Raw genomic sequence first — 15314 nt, forward strand, 5'->3', positions numbered from 1 at the left:
GCGTGCTGGAAACGGGGGCTAAATATCTGCAAAACACGCGCTAGCGTGTCCTTGTTGATTAGGCGATAAAGTTATCGCCGCTTTACGCCCGAAAACGGACGCTAAAGCGGCGATAAGTTTATCGCCAGCCTTGATAATATGCCCCAAAGATTTTCTTTCCATACTGAGAACCTGCGTATTTACTTCTGAATATTGAAAACTGCATTCCATTTTTCTAGGACTGGACCATGTTATCTGTTCAACACATCTTACATCAGGTGCCTTATCAAGATCACCCCTGGATTTATCTTCTGTCTCACTTTGTGACACTCAAGGCATAGAATACCCAGGCCCAGATCCGGCACACTGTTCCTGCCTACAAAGACTCACTGAGACAATTAAATGATGTATGTAAATGGTTAAGAAAACACTACTTAACCACTGGGAATTTCTCAAGGTAGCATTCTATTCCATCATTTTAGCTTGCTTGTGCCATTACACAGATTACCCCCACGTGAGAACCAAGGTTGGTTCGGTCCCCAAAGGAGCAGTCCGGAACAAACTGCTTGACCAGCCCCCCACTAAACAGTCACATGTTACACAGGATTGATGAACTCCTGGAATACTCAAAGGCTGCAAACGTAAATAGTTTCCATACATTTCTGAAAAACGTTTGAGAATTCCTAATTAAAGAAAGTGAAAGCTTGTCCGCAGGTGTAATAGTACCTAATAAACAAGTACGGTGGTGAAATGTCTGATTTTAGTGCAATTGCACTTTGTAACTTTTTCTATTTTTCTCCACAGACAAAATGTTTTTCCCTACAATAATAATAATAATTTTTACTTATTGCTCGGTGAATTCTGATAGATTCTTGTAACCACAGACACATCACTTTTTGAATATTCTGCAGGAATGAGGCTGGGTCCTGAAGCTCTTTAAGCACTGCTGCAAGATGGTGGCGTTGGGTGGCTCCGTACCGACGTCATTCTGCTCAGGAAATTATTGTAAGAATTGCACGTAGGCGCCACTTGAGCATGAGGATGCCAGTTCCTTTCTTCCAGCACCATCAGACACTAGTCCAGAGCCTTTAAGACAGTATCCCTCATCTCCACAACAACGACAGTGTGGGTAAGTGACCTGCAAAACCTATCCAACAACCTGCCAAGCAAGACTTCCTTCCAAGACAAGCTGGTCCTGAGCTTCTTTTCTTCTGAAAGTTGTGACTCCTTTTCACATTGGGTAAATCATTTCCCCACCGGTGTTCTTTGCCCCACCTCAACTCTCTAAGGAGAAGGATCATATAAGGGCTCTTCGCTTTTACATTGATTGTACCAAGGAGCATCGCATGGAGGATCAGTTCTTTGTGGGATTTGCTACAGCACAAAAGGGCAATGCAGGATAGAAGAGGACTATCTCTCAGTGAATAGGTTTCTGCATTAAAATCTGCTATGGATTGCGCAAGAGGCAGCCCCTGGAAGGTTTGCAGGCTTATTCCACCAGAGCCGAGGCTGCTACCACTGCATTGGCATGCAGAGTACCTGTTCTGGAAATCTGCCAGGCTGTTACTTAACCCCTTAAGTGCGCCCCGTCGGCCAACGGCCGTCGCAAGCACTGCCTCAGTAGTGCTGCGCACGTCCGTTGGCCGACGCGGCCCCGCCCGTGCAATAGAACGCCCGCACCGCGGTGGAATTGCCGCCGTGGTAAACGGGTTAATGCATTCGTGAGGCACTAGTGTCTGGAGCCCAGGTCAGTTGAGATGGGTAATTTTCCCGCTCGCTCCTGCAGGACATTTTGGTTTGAGGCAGTTCACAGACCAGTACTGCTTTGGCATTTTTTCAAAATATGACACATCTTTGATTAGAAGGATCTAGCAGAAGAACAAGTTACTTACCTTTGGTAACACCCTTTCTGGTAGATATTCTAACAGCAGATTCCTCCCCGACTCACCCAACTACAGTTCTGTGAACTGGACTCTTTTCAACTTAAAAAGGTTGCAAGAATAGACAGCTGCAAGCTGGTCAAAGACAATTTGCTGTCGGAATCTGTGTCTGGTGGCATGGACTGGCTAGAAAGCTACTGACATCAGGGTGCACAGGGGGCTCCTACATGCATGAAGCCACATACCCGCACACAGGGGTACTACTTAAAATGTTTCTACATCCAACCCAAACCCTGGGGAATATTCAAAAGCTGAGCAATCTGGGTTAGATAGAATATCAACCAGAAAGAGCATTACAGAAGGTAAGTAGTTTGTTCTTTGGGGTTGCCTGCCCCCTCCCACTCCCTCCCTAAAAGGAGATTTACTCCTATACTTGACAGAAGTAAATCCCTCAGTTTCTAGGTGGTAATGGGCTGAGAAAAAGTTTGTGACTATCAAATAAAATCAATAGGGTAATATTACATGTAATAATCTTACAAAATGTATAATCATGTTTTGCGAATTTGCTCGAGTAAATTATGTCATCTGCATACATAAGTTCAATTTACTGTGTGAATTGTAATTCTAATTGAAATTGCATTTATATAGTGTTTACCACTGCTGATGAGGCGTTGAAGAGTTTTACGGCGAGTAGCCCGCGGCTGTGGTCAAACCAGTGGCTATTGCTTAATGTGATTAGTCAGGTGCTCTCAAGGTAAACCATTCAGTGTTTTTACTCTAGTTTTTGTTGTAGATTAGCGGGTGCTTGGTGTGCTCATTAGTGGGAGCCATGCAGGTTCATACAAATTCTTGGTGCGGTGAATACAATAGATACTCTATCAGTGATTAAGTGTTGTTAGGCTGCAGGAATATGGTTTAAATGAAGATAGGTTGTAATCCATAAAATAGCATTTGAGTCAATTCCAGAAATACAGTAATAGACATAATGCAACTTAAAATGCATTATACTCTGAGAGTGAAGGCATGCACAAGATGCAAGGTAAGGACAGGGTCGGTGGGAAGAAGGAAAAGAGAGAAAAAATCTAAGTTTTAAGTTAAATTGAATTTTTCTTGTAGGGTTTTAGGAATATAATTGAAGGAGGCTTTTTGTGACATCATGCAATTTGAGGAAGTAAAACTGCAGAAAAAAACAACATTAAACAGATCTATGTCCAGGGCATATTGCTAAAACAGGCAAACCGAATTTAGCAGATCTTTAAAACATTAAGCACTGAGCATGCTCTGTGAAAGGCTGAGGCAGGTCATTGCAGTCCGCGTCATCTCAAGCTTGGTACAGGGTGTAGGTGCTGTACACAGGGCCGGCTTTAGGGTGGTGTGACTGGTGAAACTGTACCAGGCCCTGAGCTCAGAAAGTGCCGTTTAGAAATAACCTATGGGTTTGAAAGCATATGCTGTAGAGCTCTGTGTGAGTCCAGCAGTTTTCAGACAACAATAAAAATGTCAAGATAATTCTGGTGATTAATGTTCCTGCTGGATAGAGATCAGAGTTTTATTTAATGGCAGTTTGAACTCATCATAAATTAGCAGAGGGTTAATATACCTACTGCAAAGAATGTGTACTATGCAGATCACAGAACTGTTATTTATGTGGATAGCTCAGTGGGTTGCTGCTTTTGTCCCAGGGATCCTTTTGTTACTTGCAGTCTATAAGTTACAATCCTAACATAGCCACAGTGACTTATGAACTGTCATCAAATAACTACATACAGACTGCTTGGTATAGGTTAGAACATTAAGGGGTCCATTAGTATGTCGGGCGGATTGCCTCCGCCAGGGTGGCGGTGGCCACCGCCACCCTGGCGGAGGCAATCCGCCCGACACGCACTCTTGTTTTCCCCTTCGCCACATTAGCATGGCAGAGGGGACAGCGGCGGATGGAAAGACCGTCCGCCGCTTTACCGCCGCGGTCGCAAGGCGACCGCGGCGGTGATGGAATAATATGGTGACGGTGTCCAATGGACACCACCAGCCATATTACGATGCCTGAAATTAGGGGCCTTTCCGCGGTGGCAATGCCGCCACGGAAAGGCAGGGAAAACAGAAAAAGTTGGCTGGACAGGAAAAATATCACAAATATTCTACAGCCACGCAGTCAAGACGTACCACGTGACCACTGGATTATAATTCCAAATACATTTATTTTATCATTTTTTCAAAGTTTCTCAAAGTTCAAAACAAGCACAAACAAAATGACCATCAGAACAGTGGGTTCATGTACACAGTATCTACAAGTGCAGTTTTTTACATATACAATATTTACATCAATCGAATCACACAAAACAAATAGTGACACATCAAAACACTAAAGCATATACTGATTCAATTGAATTGCAGTTATATACAGTGCAAATAATGCGAGAAACACAAAAGGAAAACCAGTCCTTAGAACATTAAAGCCAAGGGACAGGCGGGATCAAGGTGGAAATGGGTGCCTGCCTGTCTACCAAGGCCTGTGGTCAAGTATTTCTTGAGGGTTACACTGCTAGGGTCCAAATTGCTGGAAATAGTTGTATCCTAGCGGCACCCTTTGAGATTACCACAGGGTGGAAGTGTCGACGCGTTTCGAACCTGGATGTTATAGGTTCTCTTCAGGACAGGGACTGGGGACAATGGATCTGTAAAAACATACGGAGTAGGTGTCAATTATATATCTCATAGTCCTGTGACAGTCTACTCTGACTCCAATGAAACACGGGAAATAATTACCTTCACAAGGCCACAAGAGTTGCCGAAGTGTTGGTAGGTCGCAAAAGGCGTTCAAGGCTGAAAGAACATATAAGAAATGCTCAGCAAGATCACTAACCCAGAGGGTATGTGACAGTTAACACACCAATGAATCAACATGGACCCTACATGGAAATGTCTCATACCTGTAATTTACACACTGTAGAGCTGAAAACGTGATGCCCGCAACGCGGAGCACACTCAGGGTTGATGGACCAATCTCATTTTGCAGTGCAGATAATGGTAGCTAAGGAAGAGGCCACAAGACAAAGTTCACAGTTAATTAAATAATTAACGGCCCAAAGTCCGTGAGACTACCGGTTATGAAAACCGAATGCTGCCAGGCAGTCACAAACAAGGAGACCATTCCTACCTGAACTCAGAACACGCAGCGAGCAATGCGGGCGCCTGGGCACGAAACCCGGTTCAGGCCAGCAGGCGGTGTCAATGTCACTGAATCTCGCTACAAAAAGAATGACAGTAATTTCGTATTAATCTCACTGTCCAAAGGCCAGAGATACTGTGGCGGGAAGAAGTGCTTCGCGTAGCGCCGACACTTACTTGTTCAAAGGGAATTAATCTGCCAAGTACACACGGAGTTCCAACTATGAGTGGAAGCCGCTTCTTGCAGACGTATTTAAAACTACCAGGTCAGAGGACTGAAGGGAGTGGCCAGTCAGGGCCTCATGGAATGCTGGAAAATGTAGTTTACACGGACCACGCTCGTAGTGAAACCCATGAGTTCTTGTGGCATTTTTCATTCCGGGCAGAAAAGACATACCAAGAAGTACCGTCTCATTTTTCAGCAGTTGCACAGTTTCGTGTTTAAATGAAAGCGCATCATGATACATATTCACAACCCGAGTTTTAAGCATGAAACAAGGCACAAATTCATCAACAGAGGCATTACAAGAGATACAATATTATTTTTTCTTTTTTCTTTTTTCAGCAATTGCAAAATTACGTGTTTAAACGAAAGCGCATCATAATACATATTACAACCCGAATTTTAAATTGTGAAACAGGGCCCAAATTCACAAACAGAGGCATCCCTCTATTCCAATGCCCAGTTATATGATCACCCTGAGCACTCACCAATTAAAAACAGACATGAATATAGACATTAATGAATCGAGATGAAGAAAAAGTAAATGAAAGATAAAAGAAAGATGCAGCACAGCCAGCCCCAACTCCATTGGTCAGAAACGGATTCACAAACTGGCAGTCTCAGACATTTCATTCAGGCCGGAGTTGGATGTGTCAAATTTCAGAATGAGATACGCCTCCTTCTGGGAAAGGCAAAGATCAGGATCACCAGTGCCACCCCTGATAACGGCTAAAACAGTCCATCTGATGTCAAGACAGGAATGTTTTCGTTGCAGGAAATGAGAGACCAAGGGTGCTGTCATGTTTTTGTTATTGATCCTGGACCGATGTTGGATAATTCTCTGGCCGACCTCCTGCGTGGTTTTACCGATGTACAGCTTCTTGCATGGACATTGTATTGCATACACCGTATACTTGGTCTTACAATTCGTGTGTTCATTGTGGCGCCAAAACTTGTTACCGTCCGTGAACAGCGAGCCTTCTATTGTTAGATCACACACGGAACAAGTGCCGCATTTGCGGTGCCCTTTAACTGGATTAGTCCCAAAAATCGTAGTTTGAGAGTCCCTTTTTGGAGGTGGTCTGGTAGATGTGATCATTTCACCAATGCTCCTGTTCTTTTTAAGAGCAAAGAGAGGGGCACCTATGTCCGGAAGAATTTCCTGCACCAAATGCCAACTTTTTTGATGATATTTTGAAGTTGGTTGGTGTGGGGGCCGAATGTGGAAACACATACCATCCTCTCAGTCGCTAGTCTTGGTCTCTTCTCAAGGAGATGTTCCCTGGGTGTCCATCTTGCTCTCTTCATAGAGTGCTTCAAAAGTTTGTGAGGATAGCCTCTTTCTTTCAGCTTCGAGGTCAGGCCTTGTCCATGCAACTCAAACTGCTGGATAGTTGAGCAGTTTCGTCTTACCCGAAGGTACTGTCCATAAGGGAGATTGTCCTGTAAGCTCCGCGGGTGGTAACTCTTATAATGCAATGCATTATTCTTGTCTGTTTTTTTCTGAAACAATGAACACGAAAGCACATTGTCCTTGACTGATATTTCAACATCCAAGAATGGAAGAGATCTTTCATGATAGCTCAAGCTGAATTTTATGTCTGGGCTTCTATCATTCAACCATACATGGAATTCTTCCAGTTGTGTCGACGTTCCATTCCACACGCACCACACGTCATCAATATAACGGAAAGGCAGGCGGTGATTGCTGCAGGGGCCCCCTGTGGGCCCCCAGAGTGACGGCCAAAGGGGGGTGGCACACGGGGGGGTACCTGTGGTACCCCCCTGCATTTGCATGATCGCAGCGGCAGGCACCGCGCGGTGCCTGCCGCTTCGATTATGCAAATGCGTGCATTTGTATTTCACATTGTGGCGGGCGGTGCAGTGAGCACCGCCCGCCACAATGTTAACTTGAGGAATGCGCCCGCCACTGTGGCGGGCGCATCCTAATGCCAATGATGGGACCCCCGCCTTTCAGGTGGGCGGTCCCGATCTCCGTTAGGATGGCGGGCGGACAAAGTCCGCCCGCCATCCTAATGGACCCCTATGTTTTTCCCCAGCCTTTCAGTATTCTAATGTTGCTAACAAGGGTTCGTTTGGGTAGAGGTATAGTCTTATTATTAAAGCCAACCCCAACCAGTGGTTTAAAACAAATTAATTTCATGTGAAAAATGAGCTATGGAGAAATGAGGGGCACTGTTGGAGGGTGGTAGAGGTAATCTTTGGAGAAGGAAGTCATGGGGGGGGGTGACAAAAAAGATTGTTGCACCAGGCGCCATCAACACTATAGTTGGCCCTGCTTGCACAAGGGGAGGTGGCACAGACTCCTTTGTTAGGCAATGTCTCATTTAACGATCTTTGTTCACTATTCTAAATAGGAACGGAATAGGCAGATAATAGGCCGCGGCTTAAAAGTAAAATAGGCCCCTATTAGCAAATCAGATACATAAGAAAATGGCCGATATTGCCAATTCGGGCAGTTTTGAAATTGTAAAAACACACTGTATAGGTATTTTACAAGGTATGGGAAACTGAATGAATTAGTGCTTGCTGCAGGAAATGTGTGTAGTAATATTTGGGATATTAAGAGGTGGGCTGGTTTTCACTGTTAACATCCCTACTACTACTACAAATATTTCCTACAGAAAGCACTAATGCATCCAGTCTCCTATACCTTGTAGAACACCTAAACATTGTGTTTTTACAAGTCCCACAAAGAGCCAAAATACCAGCCTACACACTGACCTGCCAGACTGCATTATAGAGTGCCCAATCCTGGTTTTAAATGCCTTTGTGGATTTGGCGCATTTGAAATTTTACTTTTCTGTTGCATTACACAAATTTGATTGCTTTACATGTGTTGGTAAGTGAACTTGCCAAGGATTGTGCTCTTCTTTGTTTAGGTGCTGAAAGCAAGATTAGAAACTAGTGACCTGATTCACAAAGGGCTTCCACACTCATGGCAGCGGCCCCACAGTCATGGGGGAGTCTGCGCACTCGGGGAGAATCTCTGCAATGAGTATTCCCATTGTAGAGATTCCGCCCCAACTTTGCAGACTTCCCCATGTCTATGGGGAATCCACCATGAGTGCGGAAGTCCTTTGTGAATCACGTCCACAGTGTCTGAGCCCACTGAACAGTAACATAGTTATTTGAGCAGTTGCAACAATATACAATGCAGCCTGAAATTCTAAGCCATGTCCCGATTACAGGGAAACAAAAGCAGCCCCAGATGCGTTTTGGTGTCATCGAGCATCATCAGTGAGATCCAGCTTCAGTATCTCATCACAACAAACCAGTAGATGGTAAGAGTGCAAAGGGATCTAATGCAAGCATGGAAAACTGGCCAACCAAGGTCCTTGCTGGGAAGTAAAAAGCTCACAATTCTGGTCCTCTGTGTCACTGCACCTGCTGTGCCATTGATGGCCACGCTTCTGCAGCAAGCCTGAACTCCATATCTGGACTAATTCTACCACTGAGGGAGACAATCAAAGGAGAGGATGTGGTCAGGCTAGGCTGCCGACTTTGGAGCTGGGAAACCAAGGTTCGAGCCTCGGGGTCGAGTCCACATCCTGTGATCTCCCCAGTGCCTGCCCAAAAAAATGAAGGTGCCCTTGTGGAACGTAACCGGTGCTCATGTAAAGCGCTCCAGTACCTTCGGGTCCAGTTCGCACTATATAAATCTGCAAAAATAAAACAAATAGAAATCAGAAGGTAATGGGCGGGAATGCTTGTGACAATGCTCCTTTTACCACTTGTAATTTCTCCGGCAGGTTTCTACTCTGCTGTTATTTTACCTCATCACAGAATGGGCCAAAATATAAGCACATCAGTCATAGCTCTGCTCCAAAAGAAGCTTTGGTTGACGGCCATTTTGGCAGCTTCTGGAGTGCTTCTAGTAATGCTTCTAAAACCTGCTATCAGCTTGCATAAAACATCTTATAGACATTTCTTCTATTTTTCCCTTTTGTCAAGAGCTTTGGATACACTTAAATTCTCTGAGATATGGCTCTTTGCATTATTTAATCACATACGCCCCCTAGCCTAAAAAAAACCTTTGAGAGTCATACAAATCAACTGCATTAATTAATTGTGATTCCAGTTGAGGCATAATAACGCATTTCAGAAATATTTTTGTTTCCAACAACAGGACTGTGGTGATGTGTGGAGAGATTCTCACAATAGACGAAGGTTTGGTAGCCAGTTCCTAACACAATCTAATGCAGTTTGTTATTCCTAGAAAAAGCTGCAAGTGTTCAAATGGTGCTTTTCATGCAATTGAATCTAGGCAGAAGAGGTGAGCTCGAGTACCTTCTGTCTTTGGTGTTCCTCTTCACATCTGATGCCTGTAGAGCAGCCTTGATCTTCAGGATTAGGGACAGGTTAAGAACATACTTCCGTTCGGATTCCAGCAGGTCCACAGCTGCATTTTGCCTTTGGCCTTAAAAAACAGAACAGATGATAAGATACAATTGATTTGATAGCCTGCCAGTATGTGCTGTTATGTACCACCAATGTATGTTCACGTTGGTAAGTGGGTACATCAAACAGGGGCAGACCTATTACCCGAACCTGGGGCAGATAAAGTTGCAGTATAAATAGAACACAGGCCGTGAGAAAATCATAAACACGTATCCATAATCAATCAGACAATATATACTGCAAAAACATCTTCTACTAAAAAAATGGCAATAAGACAATGGACAAATGGTGCTCATACAGTTACACAACAAATATTAAAAAAAGGCACAATTAACAGTGTAAACAGAGAAACAATGGTAGAGGATAGTGAATTTGACATAGGAGCTAGTCCAACAAATCACAGGAATGGAAATGGCAATGGATGCTTCCTCTTCAATATATGTCAAAGATAAGCGTCAATGGTGTTTCGACCAGTTTAATTTATATGGTCATCATCAGGAAAAACAACACAAGTTTTTGAGCTTCCAACCAAAATAATTTGCACACTCTGAATTAAAGCATATTCAGTTGTGACCAAAATACAGAAACTGCATCGATAATATTTTGCAAAAGTCAGGTATCCAGCCTTAAACGTAAGGAACCGTATGTATAAATCAAGGCCCCCACATGAGATCCGGTGCAACCTTAGGAACCGGCCTGAATGAAATGTGGAAGGTTTTCAACTTTAGCGCTGCCCGATATATCAAGCATGCATACTCTTCACTACCCATCCGTGCACTGGTAAGTGGACATACATTTGAGAAAACTAACAACGATACATTAAGTTGCTGCCTATGTCTCCTTCAAGGCACCAAAGCCAGTTTAGGGTAAGTGGTGGTGAGTAAAAGAAGCCTCCACCACAACTATGCTCCTCTGGTTTCACTACTGGGAGATACATATTGCATAATTATTTCAATTAATCCCCATATGTGTGTGAGTTATTCTGTGAGTTAAATAATTTTTGGAGTTTATGTAGGTTTTCAATTTGAATATCATTTTTTTATCAGTATAAGAAATGTAATAAAATTGAAACACATATAAAGACCCAGGTATGTTAGTAGGGGCATAGCTACATCTATTGCTAGATCTCCTGCGAGGTCTTTTGCACTTAAATACAAAGAAGCAGAGGGTCACTTCAGATGCCGCAATATGTGTCTGGTAGGACTACCTGAGGAAGAAGAGTTCCACACAGTTCCTAGATGCGTCACGTTGTAAATGGGTCGAATATTTACACCGCTGCTGCATCACAAAAAGTGACTCAACAGCGGCGCTAAAATGACGCAAGGGGCTTGCAAATCTGTCCCTATGTGCCTTCAGTTTATACATTACTGCCTGAAAATTGCCGCACTGCTTCTGCTAGCTCATATTTTTTCACCCACTTTGCTCATGAACACAGTGACCAGCCTCATGCAAATCTGTCTTGAACTGCCAGGGCAGGTACCCTTCAGAAGCAATGTCAGACTTGGTGATTGCCTCTGGCTGAGATTAGTTCAAGCACGTGCACGATAGAGGCTGACACTGTCACTTTGAGGATTTTAGTAGCACCTGGGGAAGGGCTCCTGAGCATACTAGTCTGTGCTACTCTGGGCATTACTTTTTAAAAATTATATTTCGGCACTTTGTGCTCTTTACCTGATCTTCATTAAAAACACTGCAATTGTGCTTTTATTTCACTTGCTGCCTTTCTGCACGGAGTCCCCGGTCCACCGCGATTCTTCGGGTTGTGTGGAGGGACGGTCACGTGCTAGAGGAAGGGGCGATCACTTCTGGTGCACGCTCCAATCAGCTGCTATCAGCTGATTACCCATTTTGTACAGAACAGTGGTCCCTACTTATGAACAAAATAAGTTTCAAGCAGATAATCAAAACACCTAATAAGTGTAGTGTTTATTGTCCAACCGGACAAAAAGCTTTAATTAAGCGTATTAATTCAAAGTAGAACAAAAATGTAAGAGCAACAAAATAACAAGTGGGCACAGCCGTGACCCACAACATATAAGACAGAACAACGAAAGCAATGGCCAAAGGGCAAAGCTACAATAGGTCTGTGAACTTGTATTCAGTAATTACAGACATGAATTTTCAAAAACCACAACTTTGCTTTTTTACAATATTTCTGTATCATATTGCATAAGGGTTTTTTTCCTAAAGTCGACGACGTTTCGATGCCTATTATATTGTGGGCATCATCATCAGGACATGGAAATAATCATTGTTGTCTTTTAAATACTTTATTTTTTTTTTATTTTTTTTTTATTGAAAGTTCATGACAATTTAATATACACCAAACATGACAATGTACAAAAATATAAAAATAAATATACATGAGGTAAGGGCAAGGGCACTTAAAATATCAGAAAGAGAGAATGTTGCATGTACCAAACAGAGGTTAAAAAAGTAATAATCGTGACAAGGTCGGGGGCATAAAAGACATTATAAGGCCCCGCATCTTGACAGCCGCCATGTAGCCACTGGCGCCCAGATCCGTATCCCCATTTCCCTAGATTTAAAACCCTTTAAGGCATAAAGTTCTGACTTGATGTTGTGAATCCCTAGCATCCTACAAATCCTCATTTGGAAAGTTGGGGCCTCGACATCCTTCCAAGCAGCAGCGATTAATATTCTAAAAACCGCTACTGATATAAAGATGAGCGCCTCACACTCTGTAGTTAAAACCAATTTAGCATCACAACCGATTATTAAAAGTGTCGGGGATAGGTCTATTTTGACAGCTAGCAGCCCCTCTAAAAATGCTGCAATTTCCTTCTTAATGGGGCCTAATTTTCCACAGCTAGAAAACATATGTACAACATCGGCTGGCCCGTTCCCACACCTGGGGCAATTGTTATCCACCCTCTTGCCCCAATCAAATAATTTCGCCGGTGTGTAATATAAATTAAAAAGGGTCTTAAAATGCTGTGCTCTTAAATTTGAGGATCGCAGGAACCTTTTATCCATTAGAATGGCTTTGTCCAGATCAATATCTGGATCCCCTAGTTTTGAGGCCCAGGCTGTCTCTGTCTTAACCATATCATCAGGGAATATTTCCAGAAATAACCTGTATATTTCCCTGATTTTACAGCCACCCCCCTTCATGTAATCTAGTAATGTGCATCTTTTGGATATATTTATACGGGGTCTTTTTGATTTTATTGTATTAACCAGCTGCATATACTTGAACTCTTGGCACCCTTGAAGTAAATAACGTAACCTCAGAAGTTCTAGGGGCCTACATACATCCTTTATCATTACTTGGCCTAATGTAGTAATTCCCTGTTTTTCCCAGTGTCTCCATGCACCATCACTACTTAGATGCGGGAATAATCCTGAATTCCAAATTAATGTATATTGATTGTACCTTGGAATGCCCTGATTTTTCTGTACAGAAGACCATAGCCCCCAGACGTCTTCCAATATTTTATAGCCTGATGCCTTAAAATAACGTTTATCATATTTCCTCAACAGTACCCCATTTGCTTCCCTCCCAAGGGCCAGCTGAAAGATGGAGGGGATACCGTCAGGAAAGAAAAGTAAAGCCATATCTGTGAGCAGGCAAGACCAGTTATAAAACCTGAGATTTGGTATTCCCAACCCACCCCTTTCCTGGGGAAGAGACATGAATTTGCTTGATCTCCTCACTTTGCCATATTGCCAAACAAAATTCATAAAAATTGCCTCCATTTCCTTGATCAATGAGTCGTCTATCTTAAATGGAATAGACCTAAATTTATATAAAATTTTCGGGAACATTGTCATTTTAATGACATTAGCCCTGCCTATTATTGACAAGCGGAGCGTGTCTATCCTTTTTAGATCTTGTTTCATTTTTACCAATAGCGGTACAAAGTTGTCTTTAATAATATCTCTTGGCTGAGCATTAATTATTATTCCCAGGTACACTACTGAGTCAACATATCTATCATCACGTTTGACTATATTTCTAGAGCATAGTACCTGCGTCTTTGCCACATTTAAACGATATCCAGATAATTTCCCGAAGTTGGAGGTAATACTAACTATTTCCCTCATGGCGCTGTCAGGGTCCGTGGTGGTTATAGCTAAATCGTCCGCATATGCAAGGACTTTAGTATGGAATCCATTGATAGTGATTGGCTTAATTCTGTTATTGTTCATTATGAGGGTTATTAGAGGGTCTATATACAGCGCGAAAAGAATAGGTGAGCACGGACACCCTTGTCTCGTGCCCCTTGTTATATGAATTTGTCCTGAGCTCTCACCCATGAGCTGAGTACTTGCAGTGGGATTAAAATACATGGCCTGGATTGCCTGTAGGAATCTGGGACCAAATCCTCTATCTTCCATCACTCTCCACAAAAAACTCCACCTGACACGGTCGAAGGCCTTTTCCGCGTCGAGGAGGACCATTGCGGCCCCCCCCTCCCCGGCAGCATGGATGTCAAACAATGTGATGGCTCTTTTTATATGATCAGTCGTACCCCTGCCTGGAACAAAACCATGTTGCCAGGGAGAAACTAGAGTCCCAATGATCCTCCCCAATCGTGTCGCCATGATTTTTGCATATAATTTATTATCGCTATTTATTAACGATATTGGCCTATAGGAGCCTGGGCTTTCCTCAGGTTTACCTTTCTTATGGAATACCACGATATTAGTTTTGGTCCAAGATTCCGGTATAACTCCGGTATTCATAACCCCGTTGAATAAATCCAAAAGAAGAGGTGACGTTTCTTCTTTCAGGTATTTATATACCTCCAGGGGTATAGCGTCGGGCCCTGCTGCCTTGCCTGCTGCTAGGTCTTGTAGTGCCTCTAACAATTCGTCCATAGTAATACCCTGTTCCAGAGTTTCCCTTTCAATGGATGTGAGTTTGATGCCACTTTCCGGCCAATTTATACCCGGGTCATCAATATCCAGTACTTCCTTATACAGGTCTTGATAAAATCTTCTAAAAACATCAAGGATTTCAACTGGTTTGTTAAAGATTTGATCCCCCTCTTTAATTTCAGTAATAATGTTTTTAGATGTAGCCTGCCTTATACGTAACGCCAATTCCCTACCTGCCTTTTCCCCAGTTTCGTACACCCTTGCTCTCTGGGTTTGGTATTCTGCAGCAGCTTTCTTAGCCAATTGCCTCTGTATTTCGGCCTTTAAACTGTTCAACCGATCCAAACTCTGGGTACCCTGATTCCCCTGACAGACATCCCTCCTATGTTGTTCCTCTGCCTCTACCAAATTTCCCAGCAGGCATTCCCTCTCTTCCTTCACTTCTTTCCACTTACGGGCAGTATAACTGATTGTCTCCCCCCTTAAACCTGCTTTGAAACTATCCCAGACAACAACACGGGAGGCACTATACCTATTCGCATCGAAAAATGACTGAGACCAGTCCTTTACGTGCACTATGTAGTTGCTATCAGCTAGTAGCTTTCTGTCAAACGTCCAGGGTCTGACTTTTTTTGTTTGTTTATTGATGGCAATTGATAAGACTAGGGGGTTATGGTCTGATATTAACCTCGGAAGCATTTCTATTTCCACATTAGAAAGATAAGTAGCCGATATCATAAAATAATCCAACTTTGTGTGCTTATTGAATGGATGTGAGAAGTACGTGTACCCTGGAT

At 43.1% G+C, this 15314-nt stretch overlaps 1 protein-coding gene across 1 annotated transcript in view; it reads right to left on the bottom strand.

The window, feature by feature from the left end:
- ARHGEF33 (Rho guanine nucleotide exchange factor 33) overlaps positions 1-15314 on the bottom strand; it is a 508340-nt gene that overhangs the window by 268021 nt on the left and 225005 nt on the right. The window contains exon 8 of the mRNA XM_078647973.1: positions 9562-9691. Within this exon, the coding sequence (XP_078504099.1) occupies positions 9562-9691 (130 nt within the window). The remainder of the gene's footprint in view (positions 1-9561; positions 9692-15314) is intronic.

The sequence above is a fragment of the Lissotriton helveticus genome, chromosome 6 (assembly GCF_964261635.1).
Source record: "Lissotriton helveticus chromosome 6, aLisHel1.1, whole genome shotgun sequence".
In the NCBI taxonomy this organism is placed as follows: domain Eukaryota; kingdom Metazoa; phylum Chordata; class Amphibia; order Caudata; family Salamandridae; genus Lissotriton; species Lissotriton helveticus.